Source organism: Curcuma longa, chromosome 17, assembly GCF_044706935.1.
Source record: "Curcuma longa cultivar G26 ecotype Majalengka, Jawa Barat chromosome 17, ITB_CL_G26_1.1, whole genome shotgun sequence".
In the NCBI taxonomy this organism is placed as follows: Eukaryota; Viridiplantae; Streptophyta; class Magnoliopsida; order Zingiberales; family Zingiberaceae; genus Curcuma; species Curcuma longa.
In genome coordinates, this window is record NC_133877.1 from 10282115 (window position 1) to 10307201 (window position 25087).

The 25087-nt window shown below is 37.8% G+C and overlaps 1 protein-coding gene and 1 pseudogene across 1 annotated transcript in view; both read right to left on the reverse strand.

The window, feature by feature from the left end:
* Positions 1-215: 215 nt before the first annotated feature.
* Positions 216-25087, reverse strand: part of LOC141811784 (nudix hydrolase 16, mitochondrial-like) — a 34377-nt gene continuing 9505 nt past the window's right edge. Inside the window, exons 2-4 of the mRNA XM_074699840.1 lie at positions 21808-21922; positions 14662-14745; positions 216-497 (exon numbers count right to left, since the gene is read on the reverse strand). Coding sequence (XP_074555941.1) covers positions 216-497; positions 14662-14745; positions 21808-21922 — 481 coding nt within the window. The remainder of the gene's footprint in view (positions 498-14661; positions 14746-21807; positions 21923-25087) is intronic.
* LOC141811428 (uncharacterized) lies at positions 19888-20569 on the reverse strand (annotated as a pseudogene).

Below are 25087 nucleotides of genomic sequence, written 5' to 3' on the forward strand. Positions count from 1 at the left end.
TCAAATTTCTTCAATTGTCGAGTGCGCTAAGAACATACAGGAATGCTTAAAGGGTACTCATAACATTTGACAAAAACCTCCAAGGAAGACTACCTTAGATATTTTCCCTAAGAAATGCATATATTGGCAATATGTAAAACTAAAGAAAGTAGCAAAACACAATGGCCATTAGAAAGACTTTGATGCTCATCAACTTCAAACAAATTGGAGCCTATTTAACTTTCATCTTTAGGAGTGGCTTCAGCATCAGGTCTAATTAGGATGCCGTCATGCCATTTTGAGAATCCCTCCCTAAGAGCATCCTGCATCCAAGGATGTCTACATTGCTCCATAGCTTCAGATAAGGTAACCCATGACCTGTTGCGAGTGCTTTGCTCTGGCCATGACTCGAGCTCCTCTGCTACTTGCATAGCAAAAACAGCTGCTTTGCACAAACCTTCTGGGCTGAATTCATCTTGCAGGGTTTTGCTCTTGAAGAAATAGTCCCCCAAGAATGACTAACATGAAAGCATGAGTTAGTTGGTGGACTAAACAAATAAAAATAATGAATCATGCATCCAATGAAGAAAGGCATAAGAAATCTCAGAGTACAAGGGAAATATGCACCCTTGCAAGCAGCATCATACATACAAAACAGTAAGTTTTAGTATCACATTACCTAAAATAGAGTTGCTTGTTTCTATCAATATAGGATCTTGAAATCTTCCATTAGATTTTGCATTGATGTTTTTAGATTTGCAAGTAGTTATCATAACCATATATATTCATTCATACGACAAGGTTGTTAGTTGCAAAACACAAATCAATCAAGCAACTAACTCGATATGTTCCACTATACCAACACTGCTTACATGCTATGATGCTACCAAAGTTTTTGATGATATGGTATAATTATACCCTCTGCAATGTCTTATCTGGTACACTCACCCCAAGTTTTTGAAGATTTGAATAGGTTTGCGGTAGTATTATAAGATGCTATAAAGAAGAAAACCATGCCCTTGTTTGAAAGGAAAATCAAAACAATGTTGTCCAAAGTGTGCCACTCCTCAATTCTGATTTATTATAAGCTAGATATAGCCAAAGAGAAATGTTAAATAAATCTAGAGATAAGTGTTCAGCTCTTCAATTCTGATACCTAGAACCAGGACTAAAACATAAAACTCAAACAAACATAAGGCAACATATAGACCTGAGCACCGGGGGGAAGTGCTGCATGTTGTGAAAAGTGTGTAACAAACCAAAACATACAAAAACAAAGGCAAATGTTGATCCACATCTTAAACGGGACAATTCCTGTGAATGCTAAGGTCTCATTACAACTAGTGAGATGGAAGGGAGATAAGTGACAGCCATCTCAAAATGCTACATCAAGTTAAACTCACAGCACAACAAAAAAAAACTTTTAAAGGATAGGTATTACAAATAATGTCTTATATGGAGTGTTAGGACACATGGCTTTTTGTTATGATACAGAGGTGACAGTATGAAACATATTATCAACAATCAAAATTGAATTTTAGAACATCTGTATTGATATTCTGGTACAAGTTTGCTAAAAGAACTTTTCCCACAAACTCCGTGATGTAATTTCTTAACCTGAAATAAGTGCATCCAATTCTCTTGTATTTAGTTTCTGATGAAGTTTATGATGTATAATCTAACTGCCATCAAACCACAACACTGTCAAATCTACAGTAACAAACCTCAAATCTAGAACTAACCTCTCCTGGTTGGGTGACCATTTTTTTTCTTGTTATGGGATTATGGACCAAATTATAAATAAATAAATAAAGTTGTGTGTGTGACAAAGGACTACACTCATGTTTATGGAGTTAACTACTTGGATACCTTTTCTCTTATGTCCAAGATTACTTCAATCTGTCTCTTCCTATCCCTGGTTCCCCGGTTGTTTTCCACCACTAGTCCCTTCATCAATTTGAGATCAAGAATGTCTTCATGGTGATCTTACTGAAGAGATTTATATGGAGCAACTTTCAGGCTGGTCTTATGTGTAAGCTGAAGAAGTCATTGTAGTGACTGTAACATTTTCTGAGAGCTTGGTTTTGAAAGTCCAGTTGTTCTGCAATATGGAATGACTAGAATGTGTTAAAGATCACTAAGTGTTTTATCTTATTTTGCAATTAGAAAAACATATTATTCTTATTATCTATGTGGCTGGAATTACCATCACTAACAATGAAATTATCAGGATCACAAAATCAAAAAATTGTTTCTATCAACACTTTTAGCCTAAATACTTAGGTGAGATCAAGTAATTCTTTGGTTGAGGTTTGCTGCTCTGATGAAAATATCAATATTTCACAATGCAAACGTGTATTGTATATGCTTGATGGTGCTAGCGTTCTCAAATTAGTACCAGAATATAAAAGCCTCTAACTGAAAGAAATATCTTCTAGTAGGATAATTGAACTATCTCATAGTCTAGTTAAATTTCGTTTGTTGTTACGGGAATCAATCAGTTTCGAAAAAAAAAAACATCTCACAACCATTAGACAGCAACTACAAGGATCGGGATCCTACAATACCTCAAGAGTGTTTTTTAGGATCAAGGTCATCTTTATATCAGAGTACTTAGGTGTAAATAGCTTCTCCTAGAGATAGACAATCTATTTTTTAACTATTGTGTCCTCTTAAAAGGTAAACTTCTTTCTTGGAAGAGTAAGAAATAATAGTTGTAGTAAGATCAAGTGCATTAACAAAATATAAGGTCATACCCCCAGCTACATGTGGGTTCATTTAGGTTGAACAACTAATGACAGGGCTACGAAACGCTCCCTCAATAAGAGGACCAGAGTTTGAATCTCAAATGAGATAATATCTAGGAGGTCAGCTTTTGAGTGTGCATAAGTTGTGCTCCAGATTTACTCGATAAGCAAACCAAGAGAAAAGGTCATCTACCTTCATGATTACTCAAGCAAAGTCCGAACATGTGGATTATCAAAAACATAAAAGCTCCTACAAAGCCAATGAAGTTGTATGGTAATAATCAAGTCGTTACTCGTCACTTTATTGTTAGCTCCAATGATCAATTGGAGAACTTATTGATTAAATCTCTAGAGAGACAGGGTTGAATACATGTGTAACAAACTGAGTTTCTATAATATACTTGAATGGGGAGTGTTGTGGTGTTACAAACCAAGTTGTATAAAACTATAAGTGTGTATAAGTAATATTCTATATTAATTGTTAGAATATTTAGGGTTTTAGAATAATTCTCCTAGAATAGGTCTTTATGTTCGTGTATAAATAGGGACTTATTCCTTGTAATAAAACATAAGTTTATATTTCTTTACATGGTATCAGAGCTAGAAAATTAGGATTCGGCCGGGTTAGTTTTTTTTTCTCCCGAATCGCGCCGTGGTGTTTCTCCTCATCGCGACGCAGCAAAGCCTTCCTCCTCGCGTCACGCGTCTTCCTCGTCGCGACGTAGCAGCATCCCGGCCGCGCGCTCGCCGTCCGCAGGAGAAGATCGAAGTCTTCTCCAGGTTCTCCTCTTACGTGGCGGCGGCAAACAGAGAAGCCTCAAGCATCTCTGCTCTGGCGATTGGATTCGAATAACATCGATATTCCGATTGCTTCTCTCCTTCTCGCATCGTCCCGACCTGCTGCACCAACCATCTCGCGAGCCTGATTTGGGGCCGCGACACTTCAGAGGGGAGCAGCACTTGCGATCGCGATCTTCCTCCTTCTCTGAATCGCGTGAACAAAAGCTTAACCTTCTGACCAGAAGAGGAGCTCTGTCCGTCGGAGAAAGAAGGAGCTCTGTCCGCCAGAGGAGAAGAGACCTTCGGGGTCAATCATTGTCGTTGTTCCTCCTTCTTCGCGAGCGCAAGGAGCAGCAAGGAGAAACCCTAGCGCGCTTGCTCATCCTCGCCGCCGCTTCTCTCTTCATCTGTGCTCGGGCTTGCCGTCCAAAACTGGTCCAGCGACCAGCAACCAACAACCAGCAAATAGCTATTTCCTGTTTCGGGCTTGCCATCCAAAACAGGTCCAGCAAATAGCAAACAGCAAAGGATTGGTTTCTTCCCAACGCGAAACCATCATCTTTCTTCATGGCTACCTCCAACACTCCAAAATCGAATATCTCAATTTTTACCAACCACATCACTGCACCACTCTCTTTCGAGCTATTGGATGGTAAGAATTATTCCTCTGGAGCTCTCACATTGAACTTTGGCTTGTTGGACAGGGTTATGAAACACATCTCACCCAAACCGAAGAAGATATTGAAATTGTCAATCGTCCTTTGTGGAAAAAGGTTGACGCTCAGTTGTGTTGTATTATTCGAGCCACCATCCATCCATCTCTTAGGGACGTCTTCCGCACTCACAAGACCTGCAATAGCTGTTTGGACACAGGCTCAACAACTCTTTACAAATACTTCTCGGCGACTCTATCAAGTTTGTGAAGATCTCATGACCATTCTTAGTACCCATCAGATTAAAAATTCTATGTCAACTTATCTGGTTTCGGTCTCTCGTCTTCTTTGTGACTTCAATGAATTGCTCCCACCTGCGGCCACTCCTATTGAAGAACTTGAAAATCAGAAGAAAAAAAATTGTCTCTGGCTTTATATGGTCTGCCCACAGAATATTCTCATGTTCGTGATCAGATCCTGGGCAGCCCCACAGAGGCTACCATGGACAGTACCTGGGCGACTCTCCTTCGTGTCCCTGCCAAAGTCTTGACGGTACCTCCTTCCATTTCTGTTGACTCATCAGCTTTGGTCTCTCGGAACAACAACAGACCTCCACCTCGTAAGGGTGGCAAAGGACGTCCTTGGTGTGATCATTGCCACCGACCAGGACACACAATTGATAAATGTTGGAGTCTACATGGTCGACCTCCCCGTGCTGCACAGATTGTCCAGAGTTCTGTTGCTCCTTCAGCTTCCACTTCACAGTTGCCACCAGATCCGACCCCACCGCCTTCCTATGACGACTTTCTGAAATGGTATGAGGATCGAAAGACTTCTGATTCCCCTGCTGCAGTTGCACTCACTGGTAATTCCTTTGCTGACATATCTCATTCTTCGAGTCCTTGGGTTCTTGATTCCGGGGCCACCGATCATATCACTGGTAATAAATCTTTTTTTTCTTCGCTCTCTACTTCTGGTTATTTACCTTTTGTCACCATGGCAAATGGTTCTCAAACTCAGTCCCAGGGTGTTGGTATTGTTCATCCTTCTCGGTCTCTTTCTATCCATAATGTTCTTTATGTTCCCGGTGCTCCTTTTAATTTATTATCAATTAGTCAGCTTACTCGGTCTCTTGATTGTGTCATCTCGTTTACTAAATCTTCTGTTTCCTTATAGGACCGGAGTACGGGGAGGATGATTGGCTTCGGATGTGAGTCTCATGGCCTATATCGACTTCAACAGTCCTCTCTTATTGGTTCGGCGGCGGCATCTCCTCTTCTTATTCATGCTCAATTGGGACATCCTAGTCTTGATAAGTTAAAACAATTGCATCCTGGTCTTTCTCACTTAGAATCTCTGTCTTGTGAGTCATGTCAATTAGGAAAGCATGTTCGTAGTTCTTTTTCTCCTCGCATTGTGAGTCGGGCTACGTCCCCTTTTGCTTTGGTCCATTCCGATGTTTGGGGTCCAAGTCGTGTTTCTTCTACATTGGGGTCACGGTATTTTGTTACCTTTATTGACGATTTTTCTCGTTGTACTTGGTTATATCTAATGAAGGATCGCTCAGAGTTGTTTTCTCTTTTTCAATCTTTTTTCTATGAAATTAAAACTCAATTTGGTATTTCTCTTCGAACCTTGCAGAGTGATAATGCACGTGAGTATCTCTCTACTTCATTTCAGACCTTCTTGGCATCTCATGGTGTGTTGCATCGGACGTCTTGTCCTCATACCCCTCAACAGAATGGAGTGGCCGAACGCAAGAATCGTCATCTTCTTGAGACCACCCGGACTCTTCTTCTCCATTCTCATGTTCCTCTTCAATTTTGGGGTGACGCTGTGCTTACTGCGTGCTATCTCATCAATCGCATGCCTTCCTCCACTCTACAAGGTCAAATTCCTCATCATGTTCTTTATCCTCATCAGTCTCTTCATTCTTTACCACCTAAAGTCTTTGGTTCTACATGTTTTGCTCATGCTCTCGATCCTGGCATTGACAAACTCTCTCCCCGATCTCATAAATGTGTCTTCCTTGGGTACCCCCGATCTCAGAAAGGGTACAAGTGTTATTCTCCTACTCTCCGTCGGTACTTCATCTCTGCTGATGTCACGTTCTTTGATTTAGTTTCATTTTTTGGGCCAAATGGATCTCCGTCCGAGTTTTCTCCTTCTACGCCTGCACCAGTGGCTATCTTTTATCCTCCGGAGGAGTCTTTGTCACCTCCGGAGACATCTCCTCCATTACAGGTTTATCAGCGTCGTCCTCGTCTTGCTTTACCGCCACCCACCACTGACACTGCCATGGACACATCTTTGGAGCCTAGTCTTTCGCCTCGTCCTCCGGTCCCATCTCCTGAGTCTGATATTCCCATTGCACTTCGGAAAGGTATGTGTTCCACTCGTAATCCTTCTCCTCATTATGTTTCTTTGAGTTATCATCGTATTTCTCCTTCCTATTTTTCTTGTCTTTCTTCCTTGTCGTCTGTTTCTCTTCCGAAGAATGCAGGTGATGCCTTTGCCCATCCAGGATGGAAACAGGCAATGCTCGATGAAATGTGTGCCTTGCAGAGCAGTGGGACTTGGGACCTCGTTCCTCTACCATCAGGGAAGTCAGTTGTCGGTTGTCGATGGGTGTATACGGTGAAGGTTGGTCCAAACGGAAAGGTTGACCGGCTTAAAGCTCGCCTCGTTGCAAAAGGTTATACTCAGATCTTCCGATTGGATTATGGAGACACTTTTTCTCCTGTTGCAAGATGTCTTATGTGCGCCTATTTCTGTCCATTGCTGCGATTCGACATTGGTCTCTTTATCAGTTGGACATCAAAAATGCTTTCTTACATGGTGACTTGCTCGAGGAAGTCTACATGAAGCAACCTCCGTGTTTTGTTGCTCAGGGGGAGTCTTCTGGTCTTGTATGTCGTCTACGAAAATCTTTATATGACCTCAAACAGTCTCCCAGAGCATGGTTCGGTAGATTTAGTATTATAATTCAATAATTTGGCATGACTCGGAGTGAGACTGACCATTCTGTCTTTTATCGTCACTCATCTATTGGTTGCATCTACTTAGTAGTTTATGTCGATGATATTGTTATCACAGGTAGTGATCATCTAAGGATTTCACAGGTGAAACAGTATCTTTTCAAACATTTCGAGACAAAAGATCTCGGCAAACTCAAATATTTTTTGGAGATAGAAGTAGCACAGTCCAAAGATGGGATTATCACATCCCAAAGGAAATATGCAATGGATATTCTAGAAGAAATAGGCATGTTAAACTCAAAAGCAGTTGACACCCCCATGGATCCTAATATCAAGCTCATGCCAAATCAGGGGGAGCCTCTTCCAAATCCTGAACGATATAGGCAATTAGTAGGGAGACTAAGCTACCTTACTGTTACTCGTCCTGATATCTCATTTGCAGTAAGTGTAGTAAGTCAGTTCCTCAACTCTCCATGCAAGGAACATTGGGATGCTGTGATTCGCATTATTCGATATATTAAAGGCGTTCCAGAAAAGGTCTTTTGTACGAAGACAAAGGACATACTCGAATCGTAGGGTTATTCTGATGCAGATTGGACAGGATCTCCCATTGATAGGAAATCTACTTCTGATTTTTGTATATTTATCGGAGATGACCTATTTCTTGGAAAAGCAAAAAACAGAATGTTGTGGCAAGATCCAGTGCAGAGGCAGAATATCGAGCCATGGCCATAGCTAGTCAAGAGCTTATATGGCTTAAACAGTTGCTTCAAGAGCTAAGATTTGGAGAGGTTACATAAATGTCACTTATATGTGACAATCAAGCCGCCATGTATATTGCCTCAAATCCAGTTTTTCATGAAAGGACAAAGCATATTAAAGTCGGCTATCACTTTGTCAGAGAGAAAGTCATAACTGGTGAAATATCTACTAGTTATGTTAACTCACATGATCAACTAGCAGATATATTCACTAAGTTATTGAGAGGTCCTCGAATTAAATACATATGTAATAAGCTGGATACATATGATTTATATTCTCCAGCTTGAGGGGGAGTGTTAGAATATTTAGGGTTTTAGAATAATTCTCCTAGAATAGGTCTCTATGTTCGTATATAAATAGGGAATTTTATAAACCAAGTTTTATAAAACTATAAGTGTGTATAAGTAATATTCTATATTAATCAATAATATATATAGGGTATGAGGAATAATTTCCCTTAATCATAATCCTAACATTTCTAATGTCAAATGAAACCAAAATGCTAACCATACCACTTGAATAGAAAGTGCAAGGATTGGTAAGTGGTTGAGATGGTAAATCTAATTTCTCCAGTCCCTAATCTAGTTTCCTAATCCAAATCCTTGTTTGTAGGGAGTCTATTTGTACCCAAAGAAAAAGGGACCTTGTAATTCTTTCCAATTGTGTTATAGAAAAATATTTTTTCAAATTAAACCATAGTTAAATAGATTTTTTTTATGATGAAAATGTAGGCATTTTTTATGAAAATGACTTCGTTTGAAAAAAGGATAAGAAATATACCGAAGAGTTAGCACCGGACTAGACGAAAATCTAAGTTTATCGGAAGCTTAGTCTAAAATTCTCGAAAAATTAGCTTTTTATGATTACATTGGTAATAATCCAACAAAAGGGGGATTATTCAGAGCAGGGTCAATGCATAACGGGGATGGAATAGCTGTAGGATGGTTAGGGCACCCGATCTTTAGAGATAAAGAAGGGCATGAGCTTTTTGTACGTCGTATGCCTACATTTTTTTGAAACATTTCCGGTGGTTTTGGCGGATGGAGACGGAATTGTGAGAGCCGATGTTCCTTTTAGGAGAGCAGAATCAAAGTACAATGTTGGTGAGGGTTCCATATAGCTCATTAAGGAGGGATGAATAGACAACTAAAAAATCCTACAAATCAACCACCCAAATTTAATGTTAGTAACAAGTGTGTATGGCAAGAATAAAATGTGCAAAGCAAATTAAGTATCCATAGAAGCGAAAATGAAACTATGCTAATACTAAAGTTTAATGTGGTTCAAGGACCTCTCCTACTCTATGGCCCTTGTCACATCAATGTGATTTGTCCAAAAATAAACACTTTGAACCTTCTTAGAAATAGAGTAATCGAGCAAATTCTAACAAACTTGCCCAAGAGAGGACTAGAACACTTTTCTCTTTGCAATAGCAGCATGTTCCTAAAACCCTAGTAACTAAACTCTTTAACAAAGATGAACAAATATAAAAAAGAGCTAATAAACCTCACTTTTCTTCCTAAATAATGTAGGCAAACACAGGGAGAAATCAAACTTACCTTTAGAGCTTGAGAACTTGGAAGATTTTAAATCCTATGATTCTAAGCTCTTGGAGTTACTTTAAGCCACTTGATCAATTCCATGTGTCGTTTCCATCCAAACAAGCTTATATATCTAGCTCCAATGTTCATTTCAAAAGTCAAGTGTGATGCCTCCGATCCAATCAACTGAATAAAGTACTTTAGGGGAATGATCATTTAAAATCTAAATGTTAGAGCCAATGATAATAATATAGTCAACTCAGAGGGGCTACCAATTGACTGGATGACTTTAGTTAATTGACAAAATTTTCTAATTGATTAACGCTCAAATATAAACATTTTGTTCCCCAATACACCAGCCCAATTAACTATACAATTGACTAGAACATGTCCAATCGATTGACTTGACAATGTACAGTCAACTGAATTAGGTCAGGAAATCCTCTTAGTGGCTTACAACCTAGTAAGTCACCTTAAGGTTAAGGCATGAGTCGTCAACAAAAAAGACTAGGAAAACCTCTTTTAGTCGCACTGATCAATTAACACAACATAATTAAGTTATAAGATATAGAAAGAATACATAATTTTAGTGCCAGGCAACCAAACTCCTATACATTGATCTATCATTAAAGCACTATGATTATCACTAATGACAATGGAGGAACCAACATTGAGGTAGGGCTGAGCAGAGATGCTCTTTTCCTTGTTGAACCTGTTGGAATCGGTAACGTCGCTAGAGAGAGTGAATAGCAATACACGATTTTTGTCGATTGTCAATTGTGTGATCATCTACAAGATGTTAATGCAGCAAAAAAATAAAAGAATAAATACAAAATAAAATAAGTATAGACCTCGATTTTATGTGATTTGAAACCTCCGATTCCTACTTCACGGCTTAACGTCCTAGCGATAGTACCACTATCCTTTCTCCTTCTTGAATACCTTCCGGATACAAAGAAACCTTTTACAATCGTGTTCTTACAAAACAATACAAGCCAAACACAAATGATATTAAATGCAATCGAAATAAACAAGTTTACACAAAAGAGTTTGGCTTTGATTGTGTTGTGGTTACTTTAGAATACCTCCTGAAGGTCTGAAATGTAGCAACATTTTCCCCCAACACCTCCAAGAACCGGCTTACGAAATCCTCCACGAAACCCTCTTTTATAGACTTCAGATCGTATTTGTTTTTCACCTAACAATTGACTGTTTATCACCATCAGTCAATTGTTTATCACGATCAATTGATTGCTCTACTGTTGACTTGACTATTGTCGATTGAACGGTACTATCAATCGACTAGCAGAGAAGTAAAATTGCTACGCATAGGAGTGAAATTGCTATGCAATTGTAGACTGTCCGACCGACTAATCCAACGCCATTCACGACCTGCAAAGCGACATAAAGACCAATAGGGAGAGAGAGAGGAGAGGGACGAAAAGTGTTCGAGCGTATGCCAGAGGGACGAAAAAGAGTGCTCGACTATAAAGGAGAGGGACAAAAAGTGCTCGAGCGAATGTGAGAGGGACGGGACGATTCAGAAACTTTCAATTCGCTCCGACAATGTCATTAGTCAAGTGCACCACTCAATTGATGTATCAATCGACTGCTCATACTCAGCAATCGATTGATCATACCGCAAATCCCCTTAAACCCCCTCATCTCCGAACTCAGGATTTCAAGCTCATCAGTCTATTGTTATTCCATAGTAATCAATTAATACATCTATTCAACCTTACCGAGGTTGAAACAATACTTTACCTAGTATCTAGTTGACTGCAACCTACCAAGACTTTCTTTGCCTAGCATTCAGTCAACTTTGACCTATTGGGACTTCATTTGTCTAGCATCTAGTCAGCTTTAATTGCCAAAACATCACTATTGCCAACCATCTAATCCTCCTTAACTTGTTTGAATTTTCCGTCTCATGCCTAACATCAGGTCCTCCATGACTTGTTAGGACTTTCACCCACACACCTAACATCTGGTCCTCCATGACCTATTAGGACTTTCCTTCCATATGTCTAACATCCGATCCTCCATGACCTTTTAGGACTTCACTAACATGTCTAACATCTGATCCTCAATGACCTATTAAAACTTTCCCACTCATGTCTAACATCTGGTCTTTCATAACTTATTAGGACTTCACTTCACATACTAAGTATAGGATTTTCCTTCCATATGTCTAACATCCGATCCTCCATAACCTTTTAGGACTTCACTGACATGCCTAACATATGATCCTCAATGACCTATTAGAACTTTCCCACTCATGTCCAGTCTTTCATGACCTATTAGGACTTCACTTTACATGTTAAGTATCCGGTCCTCCATGATCCACTTGGACTTCACTCAACATTATCAAGTATCCGATCAACCACAACTCACTTAGACTTCTCCCGTGCCCATTTCTATTGGACTTCCAACTATCAAATGTTCTGTCAACCATGATCTACTTGGGCTTTACCCTTATCAACTCTCTGTTAGACTTTAAACCGCCAAGTGTCTAGTCAACTGTAACCCACTTTGAGTTATCCACTGTCAAGCATCCGTGACCTACTTAACTTTTCACTCGACCATCAAACATTGACACCCAAAACAATCTTAATCACCCTTGATCCAAGGTCGATCACACTAACAATCTCTCCTACTTGACATCTCGCTCTCACCTATCAAACATATTAATTAAATATCAAAACCCAACTCAAGTCAATTTAAACTTGGTCAACCTTGATCGAAGGTCGATTGCACCAACAGAACCACTACAATAGATTACAGTAGAAAGAAGAGCAGTAGTGTATTGGTGGTAGCTTCATGGGTGGAGATATATTAAGTTGTTGGTAAAAACACAATAATGAAGGTTACATGGGATTACACATGTTCAGCCTCCTACACATGGCTTACCATAGAGACAAGTCTATTTTGCTCCCTTTATACAAAGTATTGAGCCCGGATTTGCCTCATCAAAGCTTCTCTATAGAATCTCTTAACCCAACTATCATCCCCATAGGTACACATGTCACCTTATCATTAGCAATTATAAGCAGAACATTTTCTAGCTGTGTCAGTGTTATAATGATGCTAACTGATCAAGATGGTAAGAACAGAAATTGCAATAACGTAGAAGGCATCAGGATAACCAAGCCAAACTTATTGAGTCATTTAAATCAACTAAGATAATGAAGCTTCACTAATCACCATATGAACAAAGATAAGTCATCAGGGTAAACATAACTCACGAAAATGGCATAGCCTAGCATCCCATACCAGTTGTCTCAATTAACCAACTTTGCCCAGTTCCAGCAGATCCATATTTTAAATCAACAAATTCCATCGTGAACATGGAGCTCCTAGCTGTTGAAGGTATGACAACTTTTTCTAGTCCCATGCCCACACATGATTATTGCCAAATAGTCAGCTAATAAATTCCTTGTAGTTCATCTTAATAACAAGAAATGTCTACTTCTGCATAAAAATCATAAAATGAAGCATGAACATGCAATTGAGCCGGCATTTAAAATTTCTTGATTGCCATAGGTGAAATTTTCTATTCCTCCTGTTAGTCGACATGCGAAAAGCACTGAAACCCTTTAAGTGTTAACTGATCCATCATCTAAGCTCATTCTTCATCTGTGAGAGAGTCGTGAGTTCATGTTTCGTTATGAAACATGTGTTACAAAAGCTCATTCTTTGTCTGTGAGCAAGCTATGAGTTCATCCTTCATCATTAAATGCCAAGTACGCATGGATCCTTCATCACGAGCTCTTCTTTTGCAAACTCATTCTTCACTCTAATTCACTCACAATCATTCAGTGAACACCAATCCACTCGCCTAATCTTTTCTCCTCAAGCCAACAACGTGTGAGAGTCACCCAAACACAAGAAAGTCTTGCATCCTAGAAAACTCTCTCAAACATCAACGATGCCTTCTCAAGGTAAGTATTACTCTTCTTCTTTCCTTTTTTCCCCCTCCTTGCACTGATAGTGGTGACATCATAAGACTTGAGAAGGCGGCAAAGCTTTCACATTGTGATGACGATATAACTTCGCTCGAGATCGACAGGGAATTTGTTCAAGGTCAACAAAGAAAACATGAGCTCCCAAGATTTTCAATGGATATTGTGAGCTTCCAAGACATTGGTGACCACTCCACAATCATTCCACAAGCTCCCAAGATGCATACAACCACTTTTGAGACCCTCCTCAACTTCATTATTGCTCGAGACAACCCTCAGGTCCTCCCTTTGGTGTTTAAAAATAATTTCTCATTGGGAGAGGAAGCTCACATGGAGTTTGCAAATGATTTCTAGATAGGCAAAGAGGATATAATCCAATTTTTGAACTATAAAAAAAAATCCTCGTATGTTGCTTGACTCGCACAAGAGAAAGTTCGCCAAATAAATTCAATTACGTCATAACAATGACAAGAGGAAACAAAAGTGAAACAACTTTGCTACCATGTTGAAGGGAAACTTATTCTTGTTGATGAATAATGGAATATTACAAGAAACCTTTTTCACCTTACATATTTACACAACACCCTAACAATCACCCACACATGAAAGGAGAATGTTAATAGTATAAATATTAAAATTGTTATCTTTCTTAACAACTCAAGGAAGCAAAAGGTGATTTCACTCATCCCAAGCAGTCCAGTATCGCCGGCCCCACAATGAAATACAGGCAGGTAAATCAGGTACCGAACAAACCCTCAGGTGGGAGGGCATTCCGTGGTTGTCAACCCTGTGATTCAACTCGTGCCCAAGAAAGCAAATTTGCCTTTTGGGAACCAACTCAACCACACCCTAGGGGCACTTTCTTAACAACTCAAGCTTTTAGGACAAGTAGTTAGTCAATCAACTTTAACAAGTGATTAGAGCTTTAAATACCACTTCTATCAAAAAAATAATAATAATAAATATAATCAATTCATATGTTGGGAGGTCGGGACCAATTCAATCAAGTACACCACTCACACATAAATGATGAGTGTTTACATTAGAAAATTATAAATTAATCCCTTTATCTCAAGCTTTTAGGGCAAGTAGTTAGCTAATCAGCCTTAAGACATGTCAAGGAATGTCAATTTTTAACTTGCTATTATATACTTTTAAACATTGATATAATGAATGTCTAATTTTTTTTGCTCTTCCAGAAAATAATTTCACTCAAGACTTAATAAGAAAATGTGAAAATGGAAGGATGTTAAAATTACCACTATGTTCCCTCTAACTCCTGCTTCTTCAAGAGCCTCCCTTGCAGCTGCCTCTTCAACTGTTTCATCATTTTCCCATCCTCCCTATGAAAAGGGCAAAAACATGCAAATCATAGAACAAACACATAATATCTACTGAAATAACTCACACAAATAATGAGAAGATAATACGTATAAATTTGAACTTCAAACATAAAAGAAAGAATAATCATTTAATTGGGAAAAAAGCAAGTGATTCAATAAAATTCTACATCATATATATCATCACAAAACTTGTATATTATCCATCACTATCGGTAGAAATAGCATAGTTGATTCTATTTTCACTGAGCAACTAAGGCCTCATCTAGAAGAAAATTTTTTTAAAAAAATTTAATATTGAATGCAAAAATGAATTGGCATTTCAATATCATATTCTTGCTAAATAGTTTATAAATTTAGTATAATATTCTTGTTAAAGAACTGATTAAGCATTGCCTTTTTTGCATTTTTTATAATGGAACTACTAATAAATAAAAATATTAAAATGAAATAATTGCAACCACAAAAAATTAGAATAGTTACTACTCTCTTATTACATATGCAATTTTTTTTTTATAATTTGCTATACTAACCTATAATAAATTATTAATATGTAATAGTGGATAGCAAATGAAAAAAATTAATATTTTTGGTACTAAAAATCTAGAAGTTGATTTTTGTAAAAAGTTACTAGTTCTTAAAAATTGAAAGAATCGGATAATGATTTTAAAAGACAAAATTGGCGATATATTTTTGTTTTGATAGTTATTTTTATACCAAACAATTTCTATTGATTTTCTTTTCATTTCTATCGATGCAAAAACTAAAAATTAAAAATACTTAAGTTGCCAAGCAGAGACAAAATAATATGAAATTTAACTCTAGGTGCAAAATGGACTATGTGCAACACGCTTCAGACTATAAAACATATGTAATAGAAGGTTCGCAATGAAGTTTGGATCAAGGTTCGAAATCTTAAGCAGTACCAAAGCGAAGTTTCAGTCTCTGACTGAAATGAAATTGTCTTCGTATCATGTCGATGTTTCAATGCATGGTGCCAATAATGAATTGGAGTTGAAGGAGATGAAGCACAAAAAGGAGACATTATGCCCAACATTGTTTTAAATATTGTACCATATTGGACAAAACATAGCATTCCGATAAATTATTGAAACTCAATACCACTCATCACACACAATATCGCCTTTCCTTACTTCATCTATTTCCTCCTTCACCCTCCAATCTGTCACCGGCTCCATGTATATCTTTATAGTCAAAGACTGAAACTATGACACGATTAGAGATTCTGAACCTTGATGCCGAATGGTATCGAGTTTCGATGATTTACCGGAATGACACCTTTCGACTGTTTTGCTCGACACGATACGAGATTTCAAACGATGGTTTGGATATCTATTTCCTCAATAAGAAAATTATGAATATATATGTTTTCTAAAAATATGAAGTATCACAGTTTGGGAAGTTGTCTAAGATGCAACAACTATGACAATTATGAGGAAAGTACCTTGTTATGAAAAATATCCAAAGAAATTTTATTCCTCTTTAATCCACCACCCTTTACATAAGAGGTTTATTTATATACAAACTAGAAATCTTTCTAAGGAAAGAATCCAACTAAGGAAACTATAATTAGACTAATTGACAACTACCTAATTAAGAATATATATTGCCTAATATGACCAGATAATATATTAACTAATATAACCAGATAATACTCCCCCTCAAGTTGGAGTATAAATTAACCCGAATCTCATTTAATGCTTTTGTAAAGATGTCTGCTAGTTGCTCTCTAGTCTTTACGTATCCTGTAGTGATCAAGCCTTGTTGAATTTTTTCACGAATAAAATGACAATCAATTTCAATGTGCTTAGTTCACTCATGAAACACGGGATTTGATGCAATGTGAATAGAGGCTTGATTATCACACTACAGTTTTGCTGGTACTGAAATTTTAAGTCCTACTTTAGTCAACAACTGATATATCCACATTATCTCACATACAAACTGTGTCATAGTCCTATATTCTAATTCTGCACTGGATCGTGACACAACATTCTGTTTTTTCACTTTTCCATGAAACTAAATTTCCTCCAACAAAAATACAATAACCTGAAGTAGATCTTCTATCCGTTTTAGAACCTGCTCAATCTGCATCTGAAAAGCCTTCAATATGAGTGTGCCCATGATTTTTATATACGATACCCCGTCCGAGTGCTCCCTTCAAATAACACAAAATCTGCTCTAACGCTGCCCAATGATTAACTGTTGGAGATGTCATAAACTGACTAACAACACTAACCGAATATACAATATCTGAACGAGTCACAGTAAGATAATTCAACTTCCCAATCAACCTTTGATATCTCTCAGGATATTCAAATAGTTCTCCATCTTCTGTAAGGTGCATGTTTTGGGTTATTGGAGTACTACAAGGTTTTGCCCCTAATTTGCCCGTCTTATTCAATAGGTCGAAAACATATTTTCTCTGTGATAGAAATATACCTTTCTTGCTTCTTATAACTTCAATACCTAAGAAATACTTTAGCACCCCTAAGTCTTTTGTATGAAACTGAGTAAGAATGAAAGATTTAAGAGATGAAATTCCCGTAATATCACTTCCAGTGATAACAATATCATCCACATACACAACCAACAGAATGACACCAACTTCTGGCTGCTTGTAAAATACAGAATGATCAGACTTGCTTTTCACCATACCAAATTTTTCAATAACTTGACTAAACTTTCCAAACCAAGCACAAAGGCACTATTTCAAACCATACAAAGATTTTCGAATACGACAAACTCGCCCTATCTCCCCCTGAGCAACAAAACCAAGAGGTTGCTCCATATACACCTCCTCCTGAAGATCACCATGAAGAAAAGCATTCTTGATATCAAGTTGATGTAAAGACCAATGATGAGTAGCAGCCAGTAAAATAAATAATCGAACTGATGTCAACTTTGCAATAGGAGAAAAAATATCAGAATAATCCACACCATTTATCTAAGCATAGCCCTTAGCAACAAGACGGGCTTTTAGTTTAGCAACTGATCCATCCGAATTAACTTTAACTGTGAATACTCATTTACATCCAATAGCCCATTTACCTAAAGGTAGATCAACCAAGTCCCAAGTGTCATTATCATCCAAAGCTTTCATTTCCTCTATCATTGCCTCTTTTCAACCAGGATGAGATATGACCTCATAGACAGTTTTAGAAATAGAAATAGAATCAAGTGAAGTAATAAAAGAGCAAGAAGAAGACGTCAAGTCGTTATAGGAAACAAAAGAAGAAATAAGATAAGTGCACAGACGTTTACCTTTATGTAACGCAATAGGAAGATCATCACTCGGAGGTGGATCTGATGACGAAGTAGTAGGTGCAGGACATAAATAAAAAGGTTGATGCCTGGAGTATACTTGAATAATAGGAGACTTGTCAGCAATCGGTTCCAAAACAGGTGCGGATGGTGTGATAGAATATACCAATAAATCATCTTCCTTTTGAGAAGTCAGACTAAGTGAGGATGGGAAATAAGGTGTGTCTTCCATGAAGGTGACATCAATCGAGACAAGATATTTATTAATACTGGGACAATAACACCTATAACCTTTTTGAAGACGAGAATAACCAAGGAAGATACACTTCAAAGACTTAGGATCTAATTTAGTGACATATGGACGAACATCCCAAACAAAACAAGTGCTACTAAATATCCTAAGATTAATAGGAAACGACTTATTTGAAAACAGAACTTTATAAGGGATCTCACCATGAAGAACAGATGATAGCATGCGGTTAATAAGAAAATATGCTGTAAAAACTGCATCTATCCAAAAAGATTTGAGAACATTCATTTGAAATAAAAAGACCCTTGCAGTCTCGAGAAGATGTCTATTCTTACGCTCAGCTATTATTTTTGGATGGAGTATCAACACAAAAAGTTTCATGAAGCATACCATTCTGACTCATATAAGAGTGAAATAGACTAGATGTATATTCCCTAGCATTATCACTTCGTAAAGTACGAATGGAACGGATGGACGTATTGAATTGAATTTTAATCTCAGTACAAAATGCATAAAATAGAGAAAATAACTGAGAACAATTTTTCATTAAATATAACTAGGTTACACAAGAATAATCATCCACAAAAGTGACAATACCTAAAATCAGGTTTAGACAAAATAGAACAAGAACCCTAAATATCATAGTGAACTAACTCAAAAGGACTAAAAGCACGTTTATTTATTCTTTGATTCGAACTAAAACGATGATGCTTTGCAAACTGACATGACTCACAATTTAAAGAAGACGCCTTACTATATTGTGGACAAAGCTTCTTAAGCAAAGGAAGAGATGAATGACCTAACCTACAATGAGCCTCGAAAGGAGAAGTTACACTCGAGCAAGCAAAGGGATCTTGGGACAAATGGGTCAAAAATATAGAGACCTCCAGACTCATGTCCTTTACCAATAATCTTCTTTGTCAAAAGATCCTGAAATAAACAATGATCAGTAAAAAATAAAATGTGACAGTTAAGATTACGAGTTAATTGACTAACAAAAAGCAACTTAAAAGATAAATTAGGTAAATGTAAGACAGAGGATAAAGAAAGCAAAGGAGTAGGATTGATAGTGCCAGACCCACAAACACAAGAAGACTCATAGCTAAAGTAACAATCGGAGAGTTAGATTAGAGTGAAAAAGTAGAAAAAAAAATTAGAATTACCTGTCATATGATCTGTGGCCCCAGAATCAATGACCCATTTAGAGGATGAGGAAGCAAGGCATGTGTTGTGGTTACCTGAATAAACAATAACAGTGATAGAGGAAGATGCAAATTTGAGTGATATGATATTCAAAGAACTTGGCAAATTCTTTGAGAACTGATTTCTCAAAGATATCATTAGTGGATGCAAGAAGGGGACTTGGCAAATTCTTGACCTAGAGGTCACGGGTTCAAAGAAACAGCCTCTTGCCAAAGGCAAGGAACTGATTTCCTTTCCCCGGACCCCGCAAGCTTCGTGCATATCATTAGTGGATGCAATATGAGCCTAAGTATTTTTGCTGATTTTTTTATATTGAAGCTTTCTGCACTCGAATTTTGTATAGCCCGGCTTACGATAATAGTTGCATATAATATACCATTAGAATTTGGCATTTGAATTTCAATATCTTATGAGCCTCCTCCTTTGTTTCCATTGTAAATAGTTGATTTTTTAGGCACATAATTAGTATTACGACTCATCAAAGCACCACTAAGTGGAATAGGAGTAGTATTTTTTGTACGAAAAATGTGACTGAATACATCTTGTAAAGAGGAGACCTCAGAACTAGAGAAAATTTATGATTTGGTAGATTCAAAGTCAGGAGATAAACCAGCAAGGAAGCTCATGATCGTCATCTACTCTCTTTGGCGTTGTTGAACCTTCACATCAGGGCTAAAGGGCAGCAACATATTCAGCTCCTCATATGTCTTCTTGAATGTCATAAAATAATTAATCAGTGGTTGATCTTGCTTTTCCACATGGTAAAAAGCTTTGTAAACCTCATACATACGGGAGATATTCCCTTTTCCAGAATACAAAAATTCTACAGTGATTAATCAAACCAATTATCTCACTATCAATACAATTTCGAACTTGAAAAAATAAGCGAGCATCCTCTCTCAGCTATGTCTGCCTCGAATCATCTTGAAGAGGGTCATCAATAAAATGTCCATCATTGTCAATACTTCGTAGGTAAAGGCGAACAGTTTTATTCCAATCCATATAGTTTAAACCATTTAATTTATAATCTGTGATTTTAGACATCACAAGCACCACTTCCATCATAATAGAAGATTTATTTTCAATCATATTTTTATCTTAAAGAAAATCAAATAAAAGAAAAATCTGAACTTCTGAAGTACAGATAAATCCACGTACAAAAGAAAGACCAACTAATATAGCGCCACGGAGAGATTAATACCAGATTCGTCAAAGATTGGGAGGTTGGACGCAAATTCTGTTCCAAGAGGAGTCGCAAAGGCACTGTAGCTTCTCAAAACAGGATCGCGATAAAACCCAACCCGGTTGCGCCCCTGTTTATCTTCTTCCTAGAAGACGCCAAGCATGAACCCTAGCGCCGCCTCTCTTTTCCGTGGTCGCGCTCTCTCCGCCACGTGTAAGTCGACCGTCGCCGAACGCCGCCTCCTTCGGCGATCGCGAGTGTGCTATGGCCAACCGCGAGCAGAGAAAGGAGAAGGAACCCGAACGCTGGCCCAGTGAGAAAAACTGGAAAAGGAACCCTAGCGTTGTTAAGCTCCTTCGTGTGGCGATTCCAGTCGCGTAGACGGACTGAACGACGGCCCGCAGCGATGTCGCACGGAGGAGATCGCGGGGTGATGCCGAAGTCCTAACGTAACCTCCAACGCCAGTAGAGCCTCCGATCCCGAATCGCGTCAAAGCCAAAGGACGCGATTCGTTCACACGAATGAAGCATCGGTTGGAGAAGAAGAAAGAAAAAAAACAGTGAGAGTAAAACCTAATGCTCTGCTACCATGTTATGAAAAATATCCAAAGAAATTTTATTCTTTTTTAATCCACCACCCTTTACATAAGAGGTTTATTTATATACAAACTAGGAATCTTTCTAAGGAAAGAATTCAACTAAAGAAACTATAATTATACTAATTGACAACTACCTAATTAAGAATATATATTGCCTAATATGACTAGATAATATATTAACTAATATAACCAGATAATATAACTAAAAGGGAAACGGAGCAAATAGAAGACCTTCAGGTTTTAGCTACTAATATGAATAAGGTGCACTTCTTCACTTAGCAAAAAGTGTTGTTTAATAGTTTGTTCAACCAAACAAACAAGAAACCCATGCCTCTAAGTAGGGGTGTGCAAAAACCTAATCAAATGATTACCCTATCTGAACTGGCCCAAAAGTTCAGATTGTTTTGGTTTTCAGATGGATCCATGTGTTAAAGAATATAACATAAACCGCTGTTGATTTTGGATATTATTATCGTTATCAAGCCATGTTTGGTTTTCAAGTACAAGGTAATTATCATTGGAATAGCTATGTGATATTATCCTACCTTTGGAAACAGAAGTCCTGGTCCACTGGGTGAGTTTATCATAAGAACTTCAACTCCCTTGTCAAGATTATCATTAGAAGTATCATCACAATTCCGATATCTAAATGGAATACACCTGCAAATATGTTGTGTGTTAGTTCATTGATGGTCAAACACCACACAAGAATGGCTACACAAACAATATATAAATAACCAAATATCATCACTAATCACATAATTGCAATCTAGGAAACTTGGAAGTTTATATAAGTACCAACACAAAAACTATCATTATTTACATGTAATAATTATAGAAGAAAAAGTATATGGTTAGATTGAAGTTAAAGTTTAGAAAGAATTCACTAAAAATGAAACAAAAACACAACACATGAAGAGAAACGTCTTAACATTTTTTGACAGCCTGTCATACATCATACATCAATTCTCTATTTTCATATAGTGTCCATGGATCTTTTGGAATAAAAAAAACTAGACATTGATAATTCGTGTGCATTACTCTTCAGAATGATATCATTTAGCTAGTTTGCTCTTTCCTTAACTTATTCCAATCAAATTTCTTTGAACTTCATGACAACTCACAGTAGTAGACCCGACCACGGTTCAGAACCGCCGGTTCGACGGTTCGGAACCGCCGGTTCGACGGTTCGGAACCGCCGGTTCGACGGTTCGGAACCGCCGGTTCGACGGTTCGGAACCGCCGGTTCGACGGTTCATGACAGGTCGACCCTTAACCTTAACCGCTCAAGACGGTTACGGTTCACGGTTCAGAACCGTCGGTTCACGGTTCGGTTCACGGTTCGCGACGGTTCGCCACGGTTCGAGATTATTATATTAAAAATTTAAAATGTATATAAAAGAAATATTGAAAAAGAGAGAAAAATTGATGTAGTTTAGTGGTGCGTATTCCTTTCTCTCACGTCAGAGAAGTATAGTGGTCTCTGTATCCATTTTTCATACAGAACTCTCGGGTTCGATCACCACCAATTGCGTATTATAATATATATTGAAATAAATATATAACTATATTATATATAATATCGTATTGAAATTATGTATAAAAGTCATTGGAGGTAAATGGAACTATATTATATATAATATCGTATTGAAATTATGTATAAAAGTCATTAGGGGTAAATGGTGAGTGTCTACGTCTTTGACCGGTGAGAATGGTTCCCCATCAATGGCGTATTAAAAATGAATTAAATAAATATAAATATAGTATATATATAATTATATTAATTCTATAACAAAAAGTGTTGTAGAACAGTGGTAAGTGTATGTGTTTGTGTTTCAGAATGTCTCCGGTTCGATTCCTAACAATGCCAAATTAAATTATAATTGAATTAAATAAATATATTTTATATAAAAATGTATTAAAAAATTATAAAATTAAAAAAACCAAACCGGCGGTTCAACCCGCCGGTTAACCGGCGGTTCGCCGGTTCCAAATGGGCTGAACCTTAACCAGCCCGGCATCCTGCCGGGCCGGTTACGGTTTGGCCCGGCTAACCGGGTCAACGGTTAACCGGGCCCGTTGACCCGGGCCGGTTCCGGGCCGGGTCCGGTTTGGACCCGGCCCGTGGTCGGGTCGCCAATGAAAGGAGCATGCACTAATGACTTTTCCAACATGAAATTTAAGGTCATTTATCTGGCAATATAATTTTAGGATAGTGATAGAATAATGTACTAGCAATGAAAGAAGTTATTCAGTTTATGAACATGTGTATCCTTTTCTTGATATATTTTTCAAGGCTATTTTATGTTAATTTAACCCTGATACAGGATAAAATAAACTAAGTTGAAAGGAAACTCCGTTTATTATAACACAAACCTAACTATGCATACACTTTAAGAAGAATAATTCCATTAGAAGCATTCCATATAAGAGGTCAACCCTCTCTCTCTCTCTCTCTCTCTCTCTAGCCTCTCCTCTCTGCAACTAAATAAACCACCACCCACTCATGCTGCTTCACCTTTGCAGCAGAGCCATACCCTGCCACTATGCACCACTTCCCACTCTCCTTCCTCCCTCAGTTCAACCACACCCTCTTTTGGAAGGTAGCTCCCAAATGGAAAAAGAGGATGCATGTTGGTATAATCGACCTATGGTCAAGGTTGATCAAGCTCAAGTTAACTCAATTTGGGTTTAGATATTTGATCAAGATGTTAGTTTGTCGAGTAAGAATCAAATAAGTTAAGGTTGACAAAATATTAGATAAGAAGTGAAAAGTCCAAGTGGATCCCGATTGACCGGACATTTAGCGATCAAAAATCTAACAAGGAGTTGGCAAAAAGAAAGTCCAAGTGGATCATGGTTAACTAGACACTTAGTGATTGAAAGTGAAGTCCAAATCAGTCAAGATTAACCGAATACTTATCGTGAGATGGATGAAGTCCAAGTGAATCATGGAGAACCAAGCACTTAGCATGAAAAGCAAAGTCCAAGTCGATCAAGGTTGATCGGGCACTTGGCATGTAGATGAAAGTCCTAATAGGTCGGGGAGGACTGGATATTAGGCAAGTATGGAAAATCCTAATAGGTCACGAAGGACCAAATGTTAGATGAGTGCGGAAATCTAAACAGGTCAAGAAAAATTGAATATTTGGCATAGGAAAAGTCCTGGCAAATCAAAAGTGATCAAATGCTAGGCACGTGAAATTCCGACAGATCAAGGTTGACCGAATATTGGGCAAAAGTAGTCATAATAAATTGAGATCAATCGGATACTAGCAAGAAGAGAATTTAACTTTGGTAAGACTGAAATAGGAATATCAGTCGATTGATAGGATAAATCGATCAATTGGACTCTAAATCCCAAAATTAGGATTGTTTTAAGAGTTCACTACAGTAATTTCGAGTCATGCTACAGTAACTCCGGGACAATAACTTTGATGTTTGCACAATAATGAATAGTACAATCAATTAATGAATGCGCACAGCCGATTGTTAGGTTACTGTAGCAAATAGAATATTTGAAAATCGATCAATCAATTGGATTGTTCACTAACAATCAACTGCCAAGGTATAACAAATGATTGTTATCACTATTCATGAGTACAAAAGGTGTTGGAATCGATTGCAAGGTTCAACTATTGAGGTAGCAATCGATTGATGAGGTTTAGCAGTTGACTAATGGTGGTCAAACTGCGTGGAAAGAGCCGTTCTGCAGATGCAACAGTCAGATTCAACGAGGCAGTCGATTGATAGAAGCAGGCAGTCGACTGATAGGCGGCAATCAACCGGACAACAACCTTATAAAAGAGGATTTCAAGGAGATTT